This window comes from Crinia signifera, chromosome 8 (assembly GCF_055691185.1).
Source record: "Crinia signifera chromosome 8, ASM5569118v1, whole genome shotgun sequence".
NCBI lineage: Eukaryota > Metazoa > Chordata > Amphibia > Anura > Myobatrachidae > Crinia > Crinia signifera.
This window is the reverse complement of record NC_139224.1, coordinates 62,463,476-62,482,144: the sequence shown is the minus strand read 5'-3', so window position 1 is coordinate 62,482,144 and position 18,669 is coordinate 62,463,476. Positions and strand designations below refer to the sequence as shown.

At 42.2% G+C, this 18,669-nt stretch overlaps 1 protein-coding gene across 1 annotated transcript in view; it reads right to left on the bottom strand.

Moving 5' to 3' along the window:
- Window positions 1-18,669, bottom strand: part of LOC146026158 (40-kDa huntingtin-associated protein-like) — a 44,394-nt gene that overhangs the window by 22,300 nt on the left and 3,425 nt on the right. Inside the window, exons 3-6 of the mRNA XM_083156575.1 lie at window positions 13,888-13,960; window positions 12,252-12,411; window positions 3,812-3,880; window positions 846-966 (exon numbers count right to left, since the gene is read on the bottom strand). Of these exons, the coding sequence (XP_083012701.1) occupies window positions 846-966; window positions 3,812-3,880; window positions 12,252-12,411; window positions 13,888-13,960 (423 nt within the window). The remainder of the gene's footprint in view (window positions 1-845; window positions 967-3,811; window positions 3,881-12,251; window positions 12,412-13,887; window positions 13,961-18,669) is intronic.

Genomic DNA, 18,669 nt, shown 5'->3' with positions numbered 1-18,669 from the left:
TATACATATGCCACACACTGTGGTGCCCATTCTAAATATGAAAGAGCAAGATATAATTTAAGAAGGCTGCACTAATACTGTCAAAATACTGCAGCTACGTGCCAATAGAAGTACTGACTAGTGTCGTGTTTGGAGCCTGCTGAGTTTTCAACAGAGCGCGTGTGTGGGAAAGGTGTTTTACCTTTCAAAATGGATGCCGGAGCCCAGTCCTCACCCAAAGCTCCTCTGGTAGCCTCTGTTGATCAGGTGCCAGGACTCAGCGGCAGGAGGCGGGTCTGTAGTCCCCAGCACAGGCCCGACTACAGCAGCGTGGATGGATTATAGAGCGCGGGAGCAGCACAGGCCTGACTACAGCAGGGAGGGTGGACTATAGAGAGCGGGAGCTAGCTCTGCTCCCTCCAGCGGACAGGCCACGCCCCCCTATGTCCCCTTCCAGTTGGTGACGCAGCATGTGTGCTGGCTTAGCCGCTTCACGTGCGCACTTCCGGGTTTTCCTCTCCGCACACCGGTTGGTCAGACGCGTGTCACTCAAAGTGCCTTGGCGTGTCAACAGTGACATGCGTGTCATAGCTTAGCCATCATGGGTCTAAAATATCCTTAACTCAATTAAAAAATTAAGTTTGCACTACTGCTTAAATGCCTAAATTAGAGGTCCCATACAGCACATGATACAATACATCGTGCCATGCCATCACCATTACATTGTAATCAGTAAAGGTCCCATCATGCCAGAGGTTATAACTATCTCATTACACAACTATCATATGAACTAGGCAAGCTACTGGTTTTCTTGTAAAAATATGCAACTGACAATTCCACACATACAGCATGTAACAGCTACTCACGTGTCATGATCTTACAAGTTGCCACATATCCCAGAGACAACAGACACTCAATGGGAACCTGTGTTTGTAACTCAGCTGCACGTTGGAAATAAATTAAAGCTTCGCCCAACTTGTTCATGTCCTAGACAGCAAGGAAACCATCACAACAAACTGAACAGCCTGAACATTTTTGTGAAAGAAAGATGAAACAAAATAAACTTTATTATAATTTTTTTTAATAAATTAGGAAATGTGAACAAAAAAAAAAGGTGCCTGATCTCCAGAGGTGGAAAGGTTGAAATCTCATCAAAATGTAAGAACACATACAAATAATAATTTGCAAGGGTACCGATGTTTTGCATATGCACAGCAGCATTTCTGCTCATGTGTATACGCTGGGTGTGTGCGAACTCCGCGAGAAGTCTGGTCGCCGAGTGGATGTTAACAAAAAGGGTCTGATAGGGCGCTCCCACTTGAGATATGGCGGACTTTTTAACCCCTTTTTTAACCCTTTTTAATATTGAATATTTTTAATATTGAATAATTTTAAATATTAAATTTTTGGTATTTATGGTATTTAATATTTATATACTTATTTCCCCTTATTCAATATCCATTTATTGAGCTATTTATATATATATTTATATGTAGTATTAGGAATAGGGCATTATCATGGAAGGAGACTTGTGAAACGCATAAAATCAGAGCTGCGCTGCTGGAACGCACACGCACTTCCTGGATCTAAAACAGAAGATCCAGATTATCCTATTATCGGTGGAACGCACAATATGGCCGCTGACACGCACATGTACTTCCGGGAACGGACGCTACCGTCCCGGAGTACATGCGAAAACACTCATACAGCGGCAGTAAGAATACGCTGCCAGAGAGCAGCAGAAAGAGCACCTGGGAGTATAATGCTAGGTTGCATAGCGGGGATGAATACCGGCGCACCCGCACTTCCGGGTTCCGGTTTTTAAGGATAAATAAACAGTTAGAGGTTTTATGCTTTGATTGGTTTTTAACATGCTTTGTTATGAATTTTGTCATATTATGTCATATGTATACCTTGATGAGTTTATTTTGAAGTAATTATAACAATATGAGCGCACCCATGTGACCATGCATGAGGGAGGAGCTAAGAGGCATGCTGGGTATAAAAACCCAGACTAGCCACCATGGCACACACACCCTGAGGAAGGCTTGCGATCAAGCAGAAACGCGTTGGTGTTTGTTTTAAAAGGACATAAAGGCCGTTGGACTGGACTTTTCAATATACCACCTGAGGCTATTTGGGACGGAATTTATTTCTTTAGTGGAACCCGGGATCCCACTGAGAAATCATCCTTCTGATTGTCCTATAAGCGACATAAATAGCCTTGATGATAAGGCCAGACACGGTACTATGCCATTTATTGTGTGTACTATTATGTTTTGAATAAATTGTCACAGTTTTACACTATGTGCAAATATTGAATTTTTAAACCGAGGTATACGAGCAGAGGAAAAAGGGAACCATATTCTTACCAGACGATATCATACGAAATATCTTGTGGCCTAAGGGAAGGCTCATTTGCGGTACGGAGAATATAGATTGACTGTAGAATATTATATATTTTACTCAAGTATCTACACTATGAATGCTGCGATTTGTTTATTCTTCTCGTTTTGAGGTATCAAAGATCTACTGACATTGGAGTCCGCCATATCTCAAGTGGGAGCGCCCTATCAGACCCTTTTTGTTTGCATCTACTACTTCTGGATAGTTTGGTGACTATCCTTTATGATAAGGCTGCACCCTTTGTTTAGAGCGCAGGTTTTTATATTGTTTTTTTCTTGCCGAGTGGATGTTAGCTGCCCGTCCAATTCCCTGCATTCCTTCGCTCATATGTACGAGTAGTCTTAGACACCCTTACATATGTGGGTGCCTTAGCCATCATTTGATGGTCGGCGACCATCGAAAGATGGGGGAGGTTCCCAATGGCATGCGAATGGATGTCCATGTAAAACAAGCCTTGCGAACTAATGGGTGGTGCGGGCTAATCCTTCGCAAGGCTGGGATTGGTTCTTTCACAAGGGTGCGTGCACGCGTCCGAGTGAATGAACCAGAATAAGGCCCACAGAGCAATACCAGCTTATGCAGGATTTCAGCCACAGAAAATGACAGCTCAAACCGTTACAGGGTCAGTCTATGCTTTTAGATGCCAAGAGGTGTAATCTATGGATAAGAAGTATGGTCTAAGGCAGCGAGTCACAACCTCGGTTTTCAAGGCACACTTAAGGCATATATGCAACGGGCGATTTTGAGCTGAAAGCATCTCAGTTTTGTTGTTTGAGCTGCTCTCAGCTCAAAAGCCGCCCAGTGTGTATAGCCGGCGATGAGTGATGCTTAAGCATCATCGCCAGCGTCCTGCAATGGAAAGTCATTCATTCCCTGTGAAAATCACTGGCAAGGAAGGAAATCGCTCAGTGTGTATGCACTGAGCGATTTTCAGGCCAGAGATTTTTCACATCATTGCTGTCCATACACGCTGTGCAAAATTGCCTGTGTGTACGCACCTCAACAGTTCAGGTTTTAGTGATATCCATGCTTGAGCACAGATGGTTAAATCAACATAATTGAGGTACTAATTAACTCACCTGTATACAAGAGTGGCTATGGTTGGGAACCACTGATCTAAAGGATAAGCGAAGGATAATGGATGTGGGCTAATGATAATAGCGATGGTCTAAGGATAAACGGTGTGATAAGAGGTATGGTCGAACGATAAGGGGTGAGATTTAAAGAGAAGAGCTATGCTCTCATATAGAAGGATGTGGTAATTGGGCATTGGCCAACTTTGGTTGAATGGGGTAATTGGTGGGGTTTGGCAAATCACACAGGAAACAATTCTCAGAATACAGAAATTAAAAACTGCAAAGGATAACTGACTGACTGTTTAACACACAAAAATGAAACATGCAGGTAATGCACAATTATAAAATACCTTTAAGGCGTTTCCCAGTTCCAAACATAGACTTGCTGCCATCACAGGCTGATTGAGTTCAATGTAAACCTAAAACACAATAAGCATATAACTTAAGGAGGACACACAAAACAAACTGAATGTAGGTTTTAAATACCTGTAGGTGTCTGTGGAAAATTACCAAAAAAAAAAAAGATCACATGTGTTTAAAATAAAAACATTCATAATTTCAGCATCTGGTTCAACCGCCGGAACACGGTTTAGTGTATGTGTGTGAAAAAGAAAGCATTATGCAACGTTGGCTTGTATCTGCACTGAGCTAAGACTGCAATACACCACACACACACACACACTGGTAAATACACTTGAATAGTGGCAAGTAGTTTGCATGCTGCCTTTGCTCCTAGCACAAGACCTCGCAGGCAGAAGCTAGTAGCCAGTCAGCGTGGAAAGTATTAAATGAGTATAATGTATACTTATAGGGAAGAGTCTCTTCTTTTAAACCAAATCAAACAAGCATCAAATCAGGGTCAGGTATTAATTATGGGGGATGTTAATTTACCCGACATTGATTGGGAAAACGAAACAGGTAAATCAGCAAGAAGCAATGGGTTCTTAAGCTTACTTAAAGACCAGTTTATTACACAAATGGTAGAAACTCCAACTCGTGATGAGGCACTCTTGGACTTAGTATTAACAAATAACACAGACTTAGTTTCAAACACAAAAGTAATTGAACAATTAGGGAACAGTGATCACAATATGGTTTCACTGGAAATCAACTTCAGTAAATTACATCAAAAAGGATCTGCAAAAATACTAAACTTCAGAAAAGCGAACTTTGAATTATTCAGGGAAGCCCTAACAGGAATTAGGTGGGAAACGGTTATGGAGGGAAAAAATGCAGAGGAAATGTGGGATACTCTAAAAAAGGTGCTTGATTCACTAACTATTGAATACATTCCTAAAGTAAATAAAGGTAAATTCAACAAAAAAAAGCCACCATGGTTGGACAAAGAAGTAAGGTCAGCTATCAACAATAAAACCAGAGCCTTTAAATTCTATAACAATAACTTGAATGAGGAGGCGTTCGCAAAATACAAAGAATCAAACAAAACTTGTAAAGGGGTAATCAAAGCAGCTAAAATATTATATGAAGAGTGCATAGCCACTGAAAGCAAAACCAACCCAAAGAAGTTTTTTAAATACATAAATAGTAAACGTTTAATTAAGGAAAACATAGGCCCACTAACTGATACTAGTGGAAAGTGTGTTACTGAGGACAAGGGAAAAGCAAAACTGTTAAATGAGTTCTTCTCATCAGTATTTACTAAGAGAGAGCAGACTGTGGAACGAACATTTACCACAAACGGGACAAATAAGCCAGATCTCATTGTGGATTTCACGCCGAAGGAAATACTGAGGCTAAGCAAACTCAAAACAAATAAATCACCAGGGCCAGATGGGATTCATCCGAGGGTATTAATGGAATTAAGGGATGAACTAGCTACCCCCCTACATTATATCTTTAGCAAGTCACTATCGTCAGGTATAGTACCAAAAGATTGGAGAATAGCAGAGGTAGTGCCAATATTCAAAAAAGGAAGATCCCGCTAATTACAGACCCGTTAGTTCAACATCAATTGTGGGTAAACTATTTGAAGGATTTTTAAGGGATGGTATCCGGGAATATTTAGATCATTACCGTCTACTCAGTACTAACCAACATGGGTTCGTGAAAAATCGTTCATGCCAAACTAATCTACTAGGGTTCTATGAAGAGGTTAGCAAAAACCTAGATAATAGAAATGCTGTAGATGTGATTTTCCTAGATTTCGCTAAAGCATTTGATACTGTCCCACACAAGAGATTGATTAATAAAATGGATAACCTAGGATTGGGTGAAAATATCTGCAGATGGGTAGGGAATTGGCTATGTAATAGAGAACAAAGAGTGGTTGTAAATGGTGCCGTATCAGATATGATACCCGTACTAAGTGGAGTGCCCCAGGGTTCGGTTTTGGGGCCCATTTTGTTTAACATTTTTATTAACGATATTGGGATAGGGTTACTCAGCAATGTATCCATCTTTGTGGACGATACAAAACTTAGCAAAGTCATCAAATCATCAGAAGATGTCACCATGCTTCAAAATGATCTTGCAATCCTAGATGAGTGGGCAAAAAAATGGAAGATGAGGTTCAATGTAGATAAATGTAAGGTTATGCACCTTGGGAGACACAACCAGTGTGCAAGTTACAACCTTAGCGGAGAGGAACTGGGTAATTCCATACTTGAAAAGGATCTAGGAGTCCAAATAGACAGCAAACTGGGATGTAGTGCCCATTGTAATGTAGCTACAAAAAAGGCCAACAAAATTCTGGCATGTATTAAGAGGGGAATGGAAACTAGGGACTCAAGGGTAATTATGCCACTGTATAAAGCATTGGTGAGACCTCACCTCGAGTACGGAGTGCAGTTCTGGGCCCCACACTATAAAAAGGACATCATAGAATTAGAAAAAGTCCAAAGGCGAGCAACAAAGCTTATTAGGGGAATGGAGAATTTAAGCTACGGGGAGAGATTAAGCAATTTGGGACTATTTACATTAGAAAAGAGACGTTTAAGGGGGGACATGCTCAACATGTACAAGTATATCAAGGACCAATATAAGGAACTGTCACACACCCTCTTTTCTACTAGAAAGGAATCTAGGGCACGAGGGCATGAGTATAGATTAGAAGAAAAAAGATTTCATTCAGCTAGTAGAAAGAATTTCGGTACTTATGTATTATCTGGGCTCCCAAGTTAAATGAACCCCATTTTTTCATATCCCTACTATCCAAATACGCATGGAGTTGATTTTATATAGTGTGGCGAGCGCAGCGAGCCACCGTGCCCGAAGCGTGGCGAGCGCAGCGAGCCCCGCAAGGGGACGCGGTCTCATAAGAAAAACGGGAGCCCAGGTATTACATAAGTACCAGAATTCCTTTACGGTTAGAACAGTCAAACTCTGGAACTCTATTCCCAGAGAGGTGGTAACGGCTGGCTCATTAAATGCGTTCAAGGCAAAGTTGGACAAACATTTACTGAAGAAAAACATCCATGGGTACAAAGAAGAAATATAATTTGTTTGTAAAATACTAGAACCTACCAAATCAGCAATAGATATCTATACCAGGTTGAACTAGATGGACGCAAGTCTTTTTTCAGCCTTACCTACTATGTAACTATATAATAAGTATGAAATAATTTATAATTTTGTATTGTGTTTTTCATCAAATGCATTTTATTATGTTATTATTTTATATAATCACAGCAGTGGCGTCGCTGGGTGCGGTGACAATCCGTGCACCCGTTGCACTGTCACCCCTGTCAAAGGTAGTGAAGGTCCAAAAAGGAGGTAGGGACTATTTTAGAGGGGAATAGCCTGGTGGGAATCCTGTTTGCCACTCCAGGGGCATAGTTAGCATCCCCAGAGATTTTGGCTGCCCTAGGAGATGGGCTCTCATCAGTGGCAGAACTTTGGTATTACCCCTCTTGAGGGAGACATACAGACGTGGGCCAGCCCCCCGTTCCCCCCGTCCCACATCCAGATAGCGATGCTACTGAATCACAGTCAATTTGTATTACATGACCAATGTACTACATGGCAGTAACTGCTCAATATCCTTTGTGACAGTTATTAGTATTATTAGTATGTGGTCTGTACTGTATGGTGGTTACTGGGATTCTATAGTATTATTAGTATGTGGTCTGTACTATATGGTGGTTACTGGGATTCTATGTGGCAGGCGCGAGGATACACTCTGTGCATCATGGCAGTCACAGATGCTATCTGTGCTGTATGGCAGTCAATGAGATGATATCTGTACTTTATAGCATAGTGACTATCAGTTTGTCATATGGGTTGGATGCATGAGGAACCCCCTGGCATAAACATCTACAAGGAAATCCTGCACAAACAATATACAGTAGTAGTATGTAATTCCAGGCCAAGCTTACAGGTATATAACATATAATAAAGGCTGCTTTATGTTAAAAAAAAAAAAAAAAAAAAGCTCTATATGAGCAATTATATCTTGGGGATTAGTATAGCTACTGTAGGTTTTTCTTAAACAGTACTAAGAAATACTCTGAGGATTATTGTTCGGCATTAATCCACATTTCTAAAACTGTAAAGAAAAGGAATGTGTACACAGATTTTTGTAATAAAAATGCACCTAAAAACAATCATTTTAATCATTATTATTGCTAGGTTTGTGCCGTCTTAAATTAATGCATACAATGTATGGGAATAATACGGTAGCCTCACAAAGCATTAACCCCTTCAGTGGTGGGTTTTTTTAAGGGGGTGATCCCCACTGGGCGAGTTTTTTTCTGGGGAGCACTCCCTAAAAAATACCCCACCACTACACCCCTCCGGGATCGGGCAGCGCCGCTGAACGGTCTATCAGCCGCTGCCCGGCCCTGCCCCTGGCAACCTGGCTGTGTGTGGTGTGACGTTACAAGGTCACGCCGCACACAGCCGGGGGAGGGAGGCAGGGCCGGGCAGCAAGAGCCGGCCAGCTGTCAAAGCTGAGTGCGGCGCTGATCTCAGTGATCAGCGGCGCTGCCCGGCGGGAGGGAGTGCAGGCAGTGGCACTCCTGAGAATTTTCCGGGTTTGCCAGTCTGCGCACTGGAGCAAACCCTGGAAAATCTCAGGAGTGCCACTGAAGCGGATCCCTTAATTACTTATTTTGCAAGTTTGCTTTTGCATCGAAGATAATGGCATCTAAGAATTGACACCACATCCTGCTGGATCTACCATAATGATAAGGCATAGCAATTAGTTACAATAAAGACTATCAGGGTTGTAGAAAAACACATTGCTGCTGCCCTCTTGTGGCTAGTTAACAAATTACTAAAGATTTACTAGGCTATTTCCTATAAGGAAACACACTGCTTAAATTGTTCTCAATCAGTTCTAAGCTCTGAATAGTTGATCAAAAGCAATATTAGAAAAACCTTTCCATAGTCCCCTTGTGTCATTGGGAATTCTGCTGAAGTGCTATGTAATATTTCCTAACAACGTATATCAATATTCTCTGCCCGCATAATGTACAACACTAAAACTTGTACAAAGATTCTAGTAAATACAAAGGGTAGCAAGGTGCCATTGCTGTGGGGTTTCAACACAATAACATCTGATTTCGCACCCTTTACCGGCTGGTGTCTCTCGGAATTCGAACAAAATTGCTCCCTGCCCTTTGGGGCAGCAAGCACTTTATTCCAATTCTGGTCACTATAAAGTGCAATTAATAGGATCAACCCAAAACACTTTCACCAAGAGAAAGGTTTATTACCGCAAATAGCTGCATATACAGTGCTAAGCCCTGGTACAAGAGGGCCAGGAGGACCTTTTGTGCTTGTCGTACAACTAGGGAAACTATCTGAGCAATTCAAATGGTCTTCTGCTCATCTCTTGATGGAGATGGGTGATAAATGGATCAGGGAAGATAGCAGATCAGCCCTAAAGCTGAAACCATTTTAACGATGTCCAGGACACCTAATGTATGTGATAAACCTTTGCTGTCCTCACCAACCCACTTGAAGCTCCATCTGAAACTGAACAGGCATCCCATACGGTCATGGAAGATACCTAACAACATCAGCGACGCCCTTATAAGCTAGAATACTAGCCATCCACAATGCTAGAAGTTGAATTTTAGAAAGTGTTATGGAAGTTGCCAACCTCTATGTTACATGCATACATTGACAAGACTGATGGCTTGTAGGCTTGCTAGGCACTCATTGTGAAAATGGCCCCTTGCACTAACTAACTGAACAGTATACAGGGTCCTTAGTTTTCTAAAACGAAACCTCCCAGTGTGGCAGGAATAGCACACTTGTTTCCACCTATTCCCCCCCCCCCCCCCCCAAGAACAGACAAATGGAAAACTAGGGAGACGAGTTAGCTCAGAAATGTCTACTCAATGTAAAAGAATGAAACACGCTGTTGCTGGTATGGACCAACATTTCATGGTTAAGACACTTTCAAAGTTGTTCATGGTTTCATTAATTGCTAATTTTATGCCACTTATTGCTAACCAAGGGTTCCCCTCTGGGCAGTTTGCAATTTGCTGTTACCTGCAGCACTACAGGTGTATTCAGACGTTATGGAGACAAGAAAACATGCCTTCCTCACATGTCCACCTTGTTATTCGGAATCATTGTTTTGTACAGTAGGGCCAGCCAAGAGACTAAAAGGATTCACAATTTTTTTTTACCTGCATGGAACAATAATAGCTGGCGACCATGCTAAATGAAGTCATAGCTCATACAGAAATACAAGGGTGAGCGCCACTAAAAATTTTGACCTTGTAGCATTTCAAGGTCATTTGTGAACCCAAAAAGGACTGAGTGTGGCAGATGAGTAGCATTTGCTACGCCGGAACATTACAGTGTTTTTCCCCAGGAACACAGTAATGTAACATTTCGTATTACAGTCACACATGTAATGAAGGCATGCCACCTATCATTTTAATCAAAAGAATCTCCATTTTAAAAATCAGAAGCATTTTAATAGAAAAAGTCACAAAACGACAGTATAGTGCCATCTTACCAACACCGTTTGACTCTACCAGGTCGCACTGTGGTATGGAGCGACTAGAAGGGCTGTTTATCACAAAAGGAGGCTAGATGTACGTGGACACATCTGTATTTGTCAAGCATAGGTAAAATCATATCAGGTACTATAAAATATACCATTACACCAAACTTTGGGCTAGATTTATTATAGCTAAACGCGCCGCTATAACAGTTCCGGCTTCGCCTCATTAGCGAGGCGAAGCAGGAGGGGACACTGACAAGATGTACTAACATTTTGCCGGCCGAAGCGGGGGAGCGCTAACTCCCCCCTCCGGTGATGTCTCCGGATCTCACTACTCTTGCGAGATCCCCAGCGCAGCTCAGAGCCAGCAGCAGGGACAGCGCTGTCCCTGCTGTGGGCATAGGGCATCGTCGCCTGCAGCTGTTGAAGTCGATAGCTGCAGGCGGCAGAATGGTTAGCGATGCTGACCGTTCATAAGTTAGGCAGGAGGCAGGCGCGCAGTACGAAATATAGTAGCTGCACTATGCCTCCTGCCCCACACCGCCACACGATAGACATCCGCTCGTCGGGTGTCATAGATCAGGGGAAGCGCTATCCCCTGCTTTAGCGCATGGGGATAGCGCATATGCCCCTGATCACTACTTCATAAATCTACCCCTGAGTGCCCAAACAAGCTTCAGAGTGAAAGGGTTAATTGCCATTTTCATACTGTATTTCCAACCAAAGGAATTTCCCAAGAGCATCACAAACATAATAACTTGGGACAGCCAATGAATTTATTGGAAAATATTTGAAAGTACAAATATTTGAGTTGCAATCCAGGCTCAACAAAAAAAGTCAGAAAAAAGCATTGTATTAATAATCAAAGTAAAGGTTTGCAGAAGAGAAATCTAAATTTTGGTGAAATACTGAATAAAAAAAAACACATTAAAAAAAGAGCCTCCAGTCCGGTGATAGTTTTTGATCGTGCTAGTTACAGTATAATGCCATCTTATCATGACGCTTCATTGTAAGCTATACTGAAATCAGTAAATTTTAAAATGTTTAGATTTAGTTATGCATACAATGGGTAATGGTAAAGTATAGCTCTGTGTTGACATTAACAGCCTGGTCAAATACAGTAAAGCTGGGTACATACTGGGCGATATATAGTTATCGATATGCATGATACCAGTATCAGTAACGATATATTGCGGATATTGTTGGGTGTGTATGCTCAATATCATAAACTATGTGCACTCCCATGCATCGATATTGACCCTCTCTGTCATCTGTACATGCAGCGCAATCTGACAATATCGTCAGCAACTGCATGTACAGAGCGGGGGTCTTGGTGAGGTCACTGACTGATATCGGGCAGTGTGTGTGCGCTATGCGATTTTCCCATGGCACCATGAATCTAGATATCAATATCGGCAGTTCCAGGAATCGCTAAATGTGTTTACCCATCTGAGGTTATCCTAATTGTCAGAATAAAATAAAATTGTTCAGGTACAGATGTGTCCTTAGAACTTAATCTCAATACGCCAAGTGACTTAAGATGCCAGTGAACCACCATGTCCTGTGTGATTTTTGCTTAGAATCAGGCATTTTCTTTGCATCTTTGTACCTAGAAAGGGTATTCGCACACCGATATATAAGTGTCGCAACTGAAATGAATTGGTGAATTCTCTTGTTGCATTGCATTGCCACTAAGATCAAAAAATATGATCAGATAAAAAGAATCCGCTGCAAGAGGGGATTTTTGGTGCAACTCCTGCCATAATGTATGTGGGCACATTTGTAGTATTCCTTTGAGTATACAAAAATACACCTCAAATAAGATCTGAACACTACAACAATGGATAGAAAAGTACTGTACGGTTTACCTTGATAGCAAAACTGTAGCAGTTGATAGCAGCCTGCAAATGTTCCTCAAATCCTGGACATCTCAAATGCTGCCTCTCCTTCTCCTCTTGTAGAAAGAGACGAGCTGCTTCGGTCAAAGCCATGGCTTCCCCAGGTGCATTAAACAATGTCTGTTCACACCTGTAACATAATATCATAGGTAATAACTTAAGAAGAATCGTTAGATCTTAGCAAACATCGGGCCTTTATGTGCCCACTTTTAGCATCTTGGCGTATTTCGGGGCATTTTTGAATTGGACACATTTCGTCTGGGCATATGTACTCATTGTAGCATCATGGGCACGTTGCCAGAGTTGTATCCTATTCTTAGTGTCAGCTGCTCTCATGCAGAGAAATTGGGGTAATGCATTTGCATCAAAATGCACAAATAATCACACTGGGCCTTATTCTGATCGGTGCGGCCCGATCAGAATATGCGGCCGCAACCGTGCAGGCGAATCCCCGCCTTCCATACGGATCGCCACCTCCGTCCGTACGCGGATATGTGGCGGTCCGCATGAAATTGGACGGGGATACGCCTCCTCCGTCTTGGGAGCTGCCCCTGCATTCGATGGTCGCCGAACATCGAATGCAGGGCCGCACGCTCCACCAGGTCCCGCAACACAAGACCACACGGACACTTGTCCGTGTGAAATCATGTATGGGGGCGGGCAGCTGACATCCGGCGATGTCAGATGCCCGCCCCGTACCCACGCGTCACGGCCTCATTACCATGCATACGCCCCGCGTTTGCATGGGAACGCCCATGAAACGCGGGGCGTATGCATAGGGTAAAGAGGCTAAGTAGCCCCTCACGCCCCTCTACGCCCCCTGTGCGGCGTATAAAGAATCCGTGCGGCGAAATCGCCTGCACATACGCAGAGTGACCTCTGCACATGCGCAGACAATCAACATCGGCGGTCCGTCCGCATGCGGGAATATCCACACCGATCAGAATAAGGCCCACTATTCCAAATCCATCCACACACAGACCTGCATGCACTCAGAATCAGATCCATAATGGGCAGAACTAACTGGTCCTTGTAGTGGGAGGTCTGGTATTTCCATGCATTATATGGAGAAATGGTGTCAAAATGGGTAACCCTGTGTGGTTGTGTGTTTCTGGGCTACAGCTAGATAGCCATACAGGTAAGTCAGTTGCTACAAGCTGCTTAAGGATTCCTTAAGACACACCTAAAAGGGTTTGTATTCTGACATCAAAAATTATAATGGAACTGCTTAATAGTAACAGGTAATAAATAAAAAAAAAAAACAGGTTTCAATCATGGGTGATTTTGCCAGAATCGATAATAATTTGAAACAAATTTTGGTAACAAAGGTAAGTAGACTGACTTGCCAATTCTTCTCGGTCAGACCACTGCACTACCAACAGAATAGAGAAGCTGAGCTTCATGAGAATACTTATGGCTGGTATGGTGAACCTTCGGCCCTCCAGCTGTTGAAATACACATCCCAGCATGCCATGCAACAGTTTTAGTATGGCCAAATAGCAAAACTGTAGTAGGGCATGCTGGGATGTGCAGTAAAACAACAGCTGGAGGGACCGAAGGTTCCCCATCCCTCACTTATGGTAACTACTGGGAACAATACACTCACCGTGCCATAGCCAGGTTACAGAAGCCAGCATACTGAAGGCAGTCCTGTTGTTTAAGCTCCTTCGCCAACTGACCTAAGGGATGGAGAATTCCACATTAAAAGCTTAGAAAACAGCATTACTATATAACATAGTCATAAGAGAAGAGGGAACGTGCGCACACTTTAGTAACCGCTACCTGGGCCAGTGCAAATTACAAATGTGAAAGCAAAGAGGTTTGTTCCAGGTACTAGAGACTCACAGTTCTACATGAATGGAAATTAGTTGTTATATTCTTTGAAAAAATAACTCATAATTAGATGCAATTAGTTAAATAGCTGCATTATGCAGATGAAGGTGGTACTTTTGGTAAATATTACTAAAAAAATATGGTGCTCGTGTTGGCCCACTGCAGCAGTCAACTGGTCATTTAATTTCATAGTTCTGGCCAAATGACACTGACTTTTGTTTCAGGATCATCTTCATACAACTCTACTGTAGTCATTAAAAGGGAAGGATTATGTAACAGCATAGTGGGCGTTTCCAGGTGTGACAGGGATGTGGTTTAGCGCACACAAGGAGATAGTCTGTCATATAAGCGTTTTGCAGGAGTGTTGAATATAGAAACTGATGCTGCACTCCTGTTAATGCAAGTTATTGTCATTTTTCAAACTCAGTGCCAGTAGCAGTAGCAGTAAGGAGCTGCTTGGCTGGTAGTTTATCACTCTCCACTTTATCACTTTTTGAAGCTTATGGTATCTGGCACATTGTAAAAAAAAGATTTTTCTTTAATATGCTTGTTTCTATTGTCTAACTAGCACTATACAGATAACTGCTCATTGGTTGCTGTGATTAGGTGCACATTTTACACCCAAATGCAATGTTAATAATGAAGCCCTATGGAGCATGATGATGGCAATGGAAACGCATTCCATAAAACTGCCTGGACAAACGAACTACAGAGCATGTAGAGGTGTCCTCATACACAGTGGCCCTTATTCTGGTTTACTCAATTCCTTTTCAAATTGTCAGGTGGGGCAGATGTAACTTGTGCAGAGAGAATTAGATTTGGGTGAATTATTTTGTTTCTGTGCAGGGAAAATCCAGACTGCTTTATTTTTCCACTGCAAAACAGATCACACTTTGAAGTAAAACCCCACCCAAATCTAATTCTCTCTTCACATGTTACATCCCCCCCCCCCCCTGCAGTGCACATGGTTTTGTCCATTTGAGAAGGAATTTGCCGTTGTGAGTGAACCAGAATAAGGGCCAGTATCTTTACATCATGTCATGATGGCATAGCTGAGATGTTCCCAGACAAGTAGCATACCATACAGTACTTTTCTTTACATTTTGCATCTTCATAGCATCACAGACACAGCAAAAAGCCATGTATGAGAGATGACAGTCTGGGATTTGAACAGCACAGGAAATGGGTTTACACATGTACAAAGTCGTATAGAAGTACTGGGCATGAGGAAAAGCTGCAGACGCTGGCATTAGAGATTCCGAGTCAGTTGCACACAGCTGAACTAATGTTGCAAGTCCAAGTGATCCTTATAATTTAATAATGCAGTTTGTTGCTTCCTGTAGTGTTCATTCTAGCATCCGCCATCTTTGAAAACCTATGCAGTTCCTGTTCCCTGCATGGGGTGTCGCTGTGTGCTGTGTCGTTTCTAGCACAGGTCTTGTTTGCATATCAGTGCTGATACACAGACCACACTGTGCAAGAAGCACTACAGCAGACAGTGACACCCCAGGCAGGGAAGAGGAACTGCATGGGTTTTCTAAGATTGCGAGTGCCAGAATGAACATTATCCTGTTTTTTTTATTTAAAGATGCACATTTTCAGAGAAAGAGACGCTTCATGCAATTGAGTCTCCAGAGACAATGCAGACTGGAGGCACACTTTTCTTTGCAAAGACAGGTGTTAAGGTAATAAGGCATGTCCACATCTAGGTCTGGGTGCAAAGATTTAACAAACTTTTACTTTGCTATGTTCCAATATCAAGATGTCACGCACTCTGTACTTATTTGGGGTAAATTTATTTTAAAATGGAAAGAGATGACTTTGCCAATAGCAACCAATCAGATTTGGTCTATCCTTTTCTAAGATGCAATAGTGAAATAATCTGAATCTGAAGGACAACATCAACTCTTCTCGTTTTTTGAAGATTTACTCAATTTAACCTAGGACTCATAATGGACTCCTGTGAAAAAGAGAAAGCTGCAGTAATTTCATGAGGGCCTTCTACAGAGTCAAGTGACTGTGAGCGCACAAAGGGATAAATCATATGGGTGGCTGAGCTGGGCAATGCCTTCCTTGACAAGCACCCAGGTAAGTGCCTTTCCAGCCAAATGATAGTTACTGCCCTGGTGATGAGTGTATATTTTATACAGGAATTGCTGAACTCTTCGGGGGGGGGGGGGGGGGGGGGGGGGGGGCAGATGTATTAAGCCTTATGAAGTGATAAAGTGGAAGGTGATAACGCACCCGCCAATAAGCGCCTGTCATCACCTTCCACTTTATCACTTCACCAGGCTTAATACTAATTTGTCACTGACTAACCAAAGATTAGTAATATAATGCTTTATTGTTCTTTTTGCTTCTCCTATAACATTATTTAATAACATTTATTTATAAAGCACAAGCATATTTAGGTGTGATTTGCAAATGTTATCAAAGCAGTAAACAAGAGACTGGGTAATAACAGACAGTCAAAGGAGTAGAGAGTGCTGTTCATAATCTTACGATCTATAGAAAACCGTTTAATTTTATGGGGGGTATTCAATCCCCCCCTCCGCGCGCTAATAGCGGAGGGTGCCTATTCAATGCTGTCTTTCCCGACAGCATTGAACAGTCATCTTGGCAAAACAAGCCCAACTTTAAAAGCAGTCGGGCATGTGTTGTCGAAAACGGGCATGAACTGTCAAGGTCACAGGCAGATTTCAGCGATCCACACTCGTTTTTTCGTGGCTATGCCTCCTTTTCGGCACTCACACAAAATGTGCTGTTACCCCTCTGGGTGCTCACACAAGACTTTTGCGTAAACCCGACTAATTAGCATGATAAATAAATCCATTGAATATTCCCACTACGGGTCATGGAGACTAGAGATTTGGAGCGATATGGCAATTGAATTCTCCCTTATAGGAGTGTTTAGTGCTGTGTGTGCAGGTTTAAGTGTAACCAATGGATGAATTATACTGTATATTATGTAGGGTTTAATGGAATGTATAGTGGTGGGAGGATATATAACAATTGTAGAGACAAGCCGTGTTATAAACAGTATATCTGTAGTCCAGGACTGGACAAATTCCAGTCGCTATATAGGCTGGAGAAAGGTGTGCATCTATCTAGATTTCTTTATCATACATCAGTTCCTGTTTACAATCTCTTGTACAGTACATCAGCAAAGACAGTTTACAGTAACTATGTTTTCTGCACAGCGTTCTGCAGTGCTGTTACAGCAGCCACAGCTATGCTTCTATAATCAGTGCTAACTCGCGATGGGGATCTGGATGATATGTCAACATGCATACGATCCTGTCCATATGATCAATAGGTCAACAAGGCTTTGTCAACACATGAAAAGGATGAAATTAGCTTTTTGGATTTCTTTTCATTTTGAAAAAAATGTCATACTTTACCATCCATGTGGTCTTCCACTGGGAACGGTAATGTCACCCAAAGCATAGCGAGTAAAGCCGTATCCAAGTGGGCATTGACACCAAAAATAAATACATTTACAAAAACCATGTAGTCCTTTTCATGTCAGGCCTTTCTAGACATGGTCGACCTAATATACCACACCCGTCGTGATAACTGGGGTTTCTGGGTAGAATGTGACAGAACGCTGTATCTGGGAAGTCAATATGGAATGATGCTATTTTAAGTGGGCCAAGTATTTGCTGTGGTATTTTAAAATGTGGAGACATACTGTATGGCTGCATATGCTGTGGGGATAAAAACTAGCATAAAATGGGCACATGCTGGTACAATGTACTCTGGGCATATAGATAATAAAATGTGTGTGCAACAGGTGTCTATATGTATTGCAGGTTTTCACAAACTCCAACGTTACAGTCCAGACTTTGAAGGTGCCCATACGCGGAGCGATCATCGCACCCCTTATGGGCTGGATCATATCACAACGCATGTGAATTGCATGTGATGCGAGGGCAGTACAAAAAGTATGTGCAGCACATACTTTTTGTACTGTGCGATGAGATGCCCATGGGAGCACGTATTGAATCGCACGGTGCAAACGCACCGTGTATGGGCACCTTTAGGATATTTATGATAGAGTCCAGACACTTGCATCAAATTAACTGAGGTAATAATGGACTGTAATGGCGGAGTTATGGAAACTCTGTGGTATGGAACTGTGTTTGGTACAATGATCTGTTCCCACATTGCTGCAGAATTATGTATAGTCTCACAGAGCCATTATATTGTGAGTGGTACAGGCTGGTATACTGAATATAAGTGAACACAGATAATTCTAGATGTGCCACTGGCTGGTATAATAACATTGGCACAGTATGTATGTAGCCTGATTAAGAGTCACAAATAAAGTGGTTGTATCCGCGTTTTATTAACTGTGCTTTCTAAAAGTCTAAATGAGGCAGACACACACACACACACACACACACACACAGCTCTGCAGATTTGTAGGCTATTCAATACATCATGGAAGGCAGCCGGATCTCCATTTGTGAAGAAATTGGAATAGCTGGTAAATTGTTTTCACTCCGAATAGGGCTGGTGCAAATCTCTGTTGATAGGGATGAAGGATGCTCTC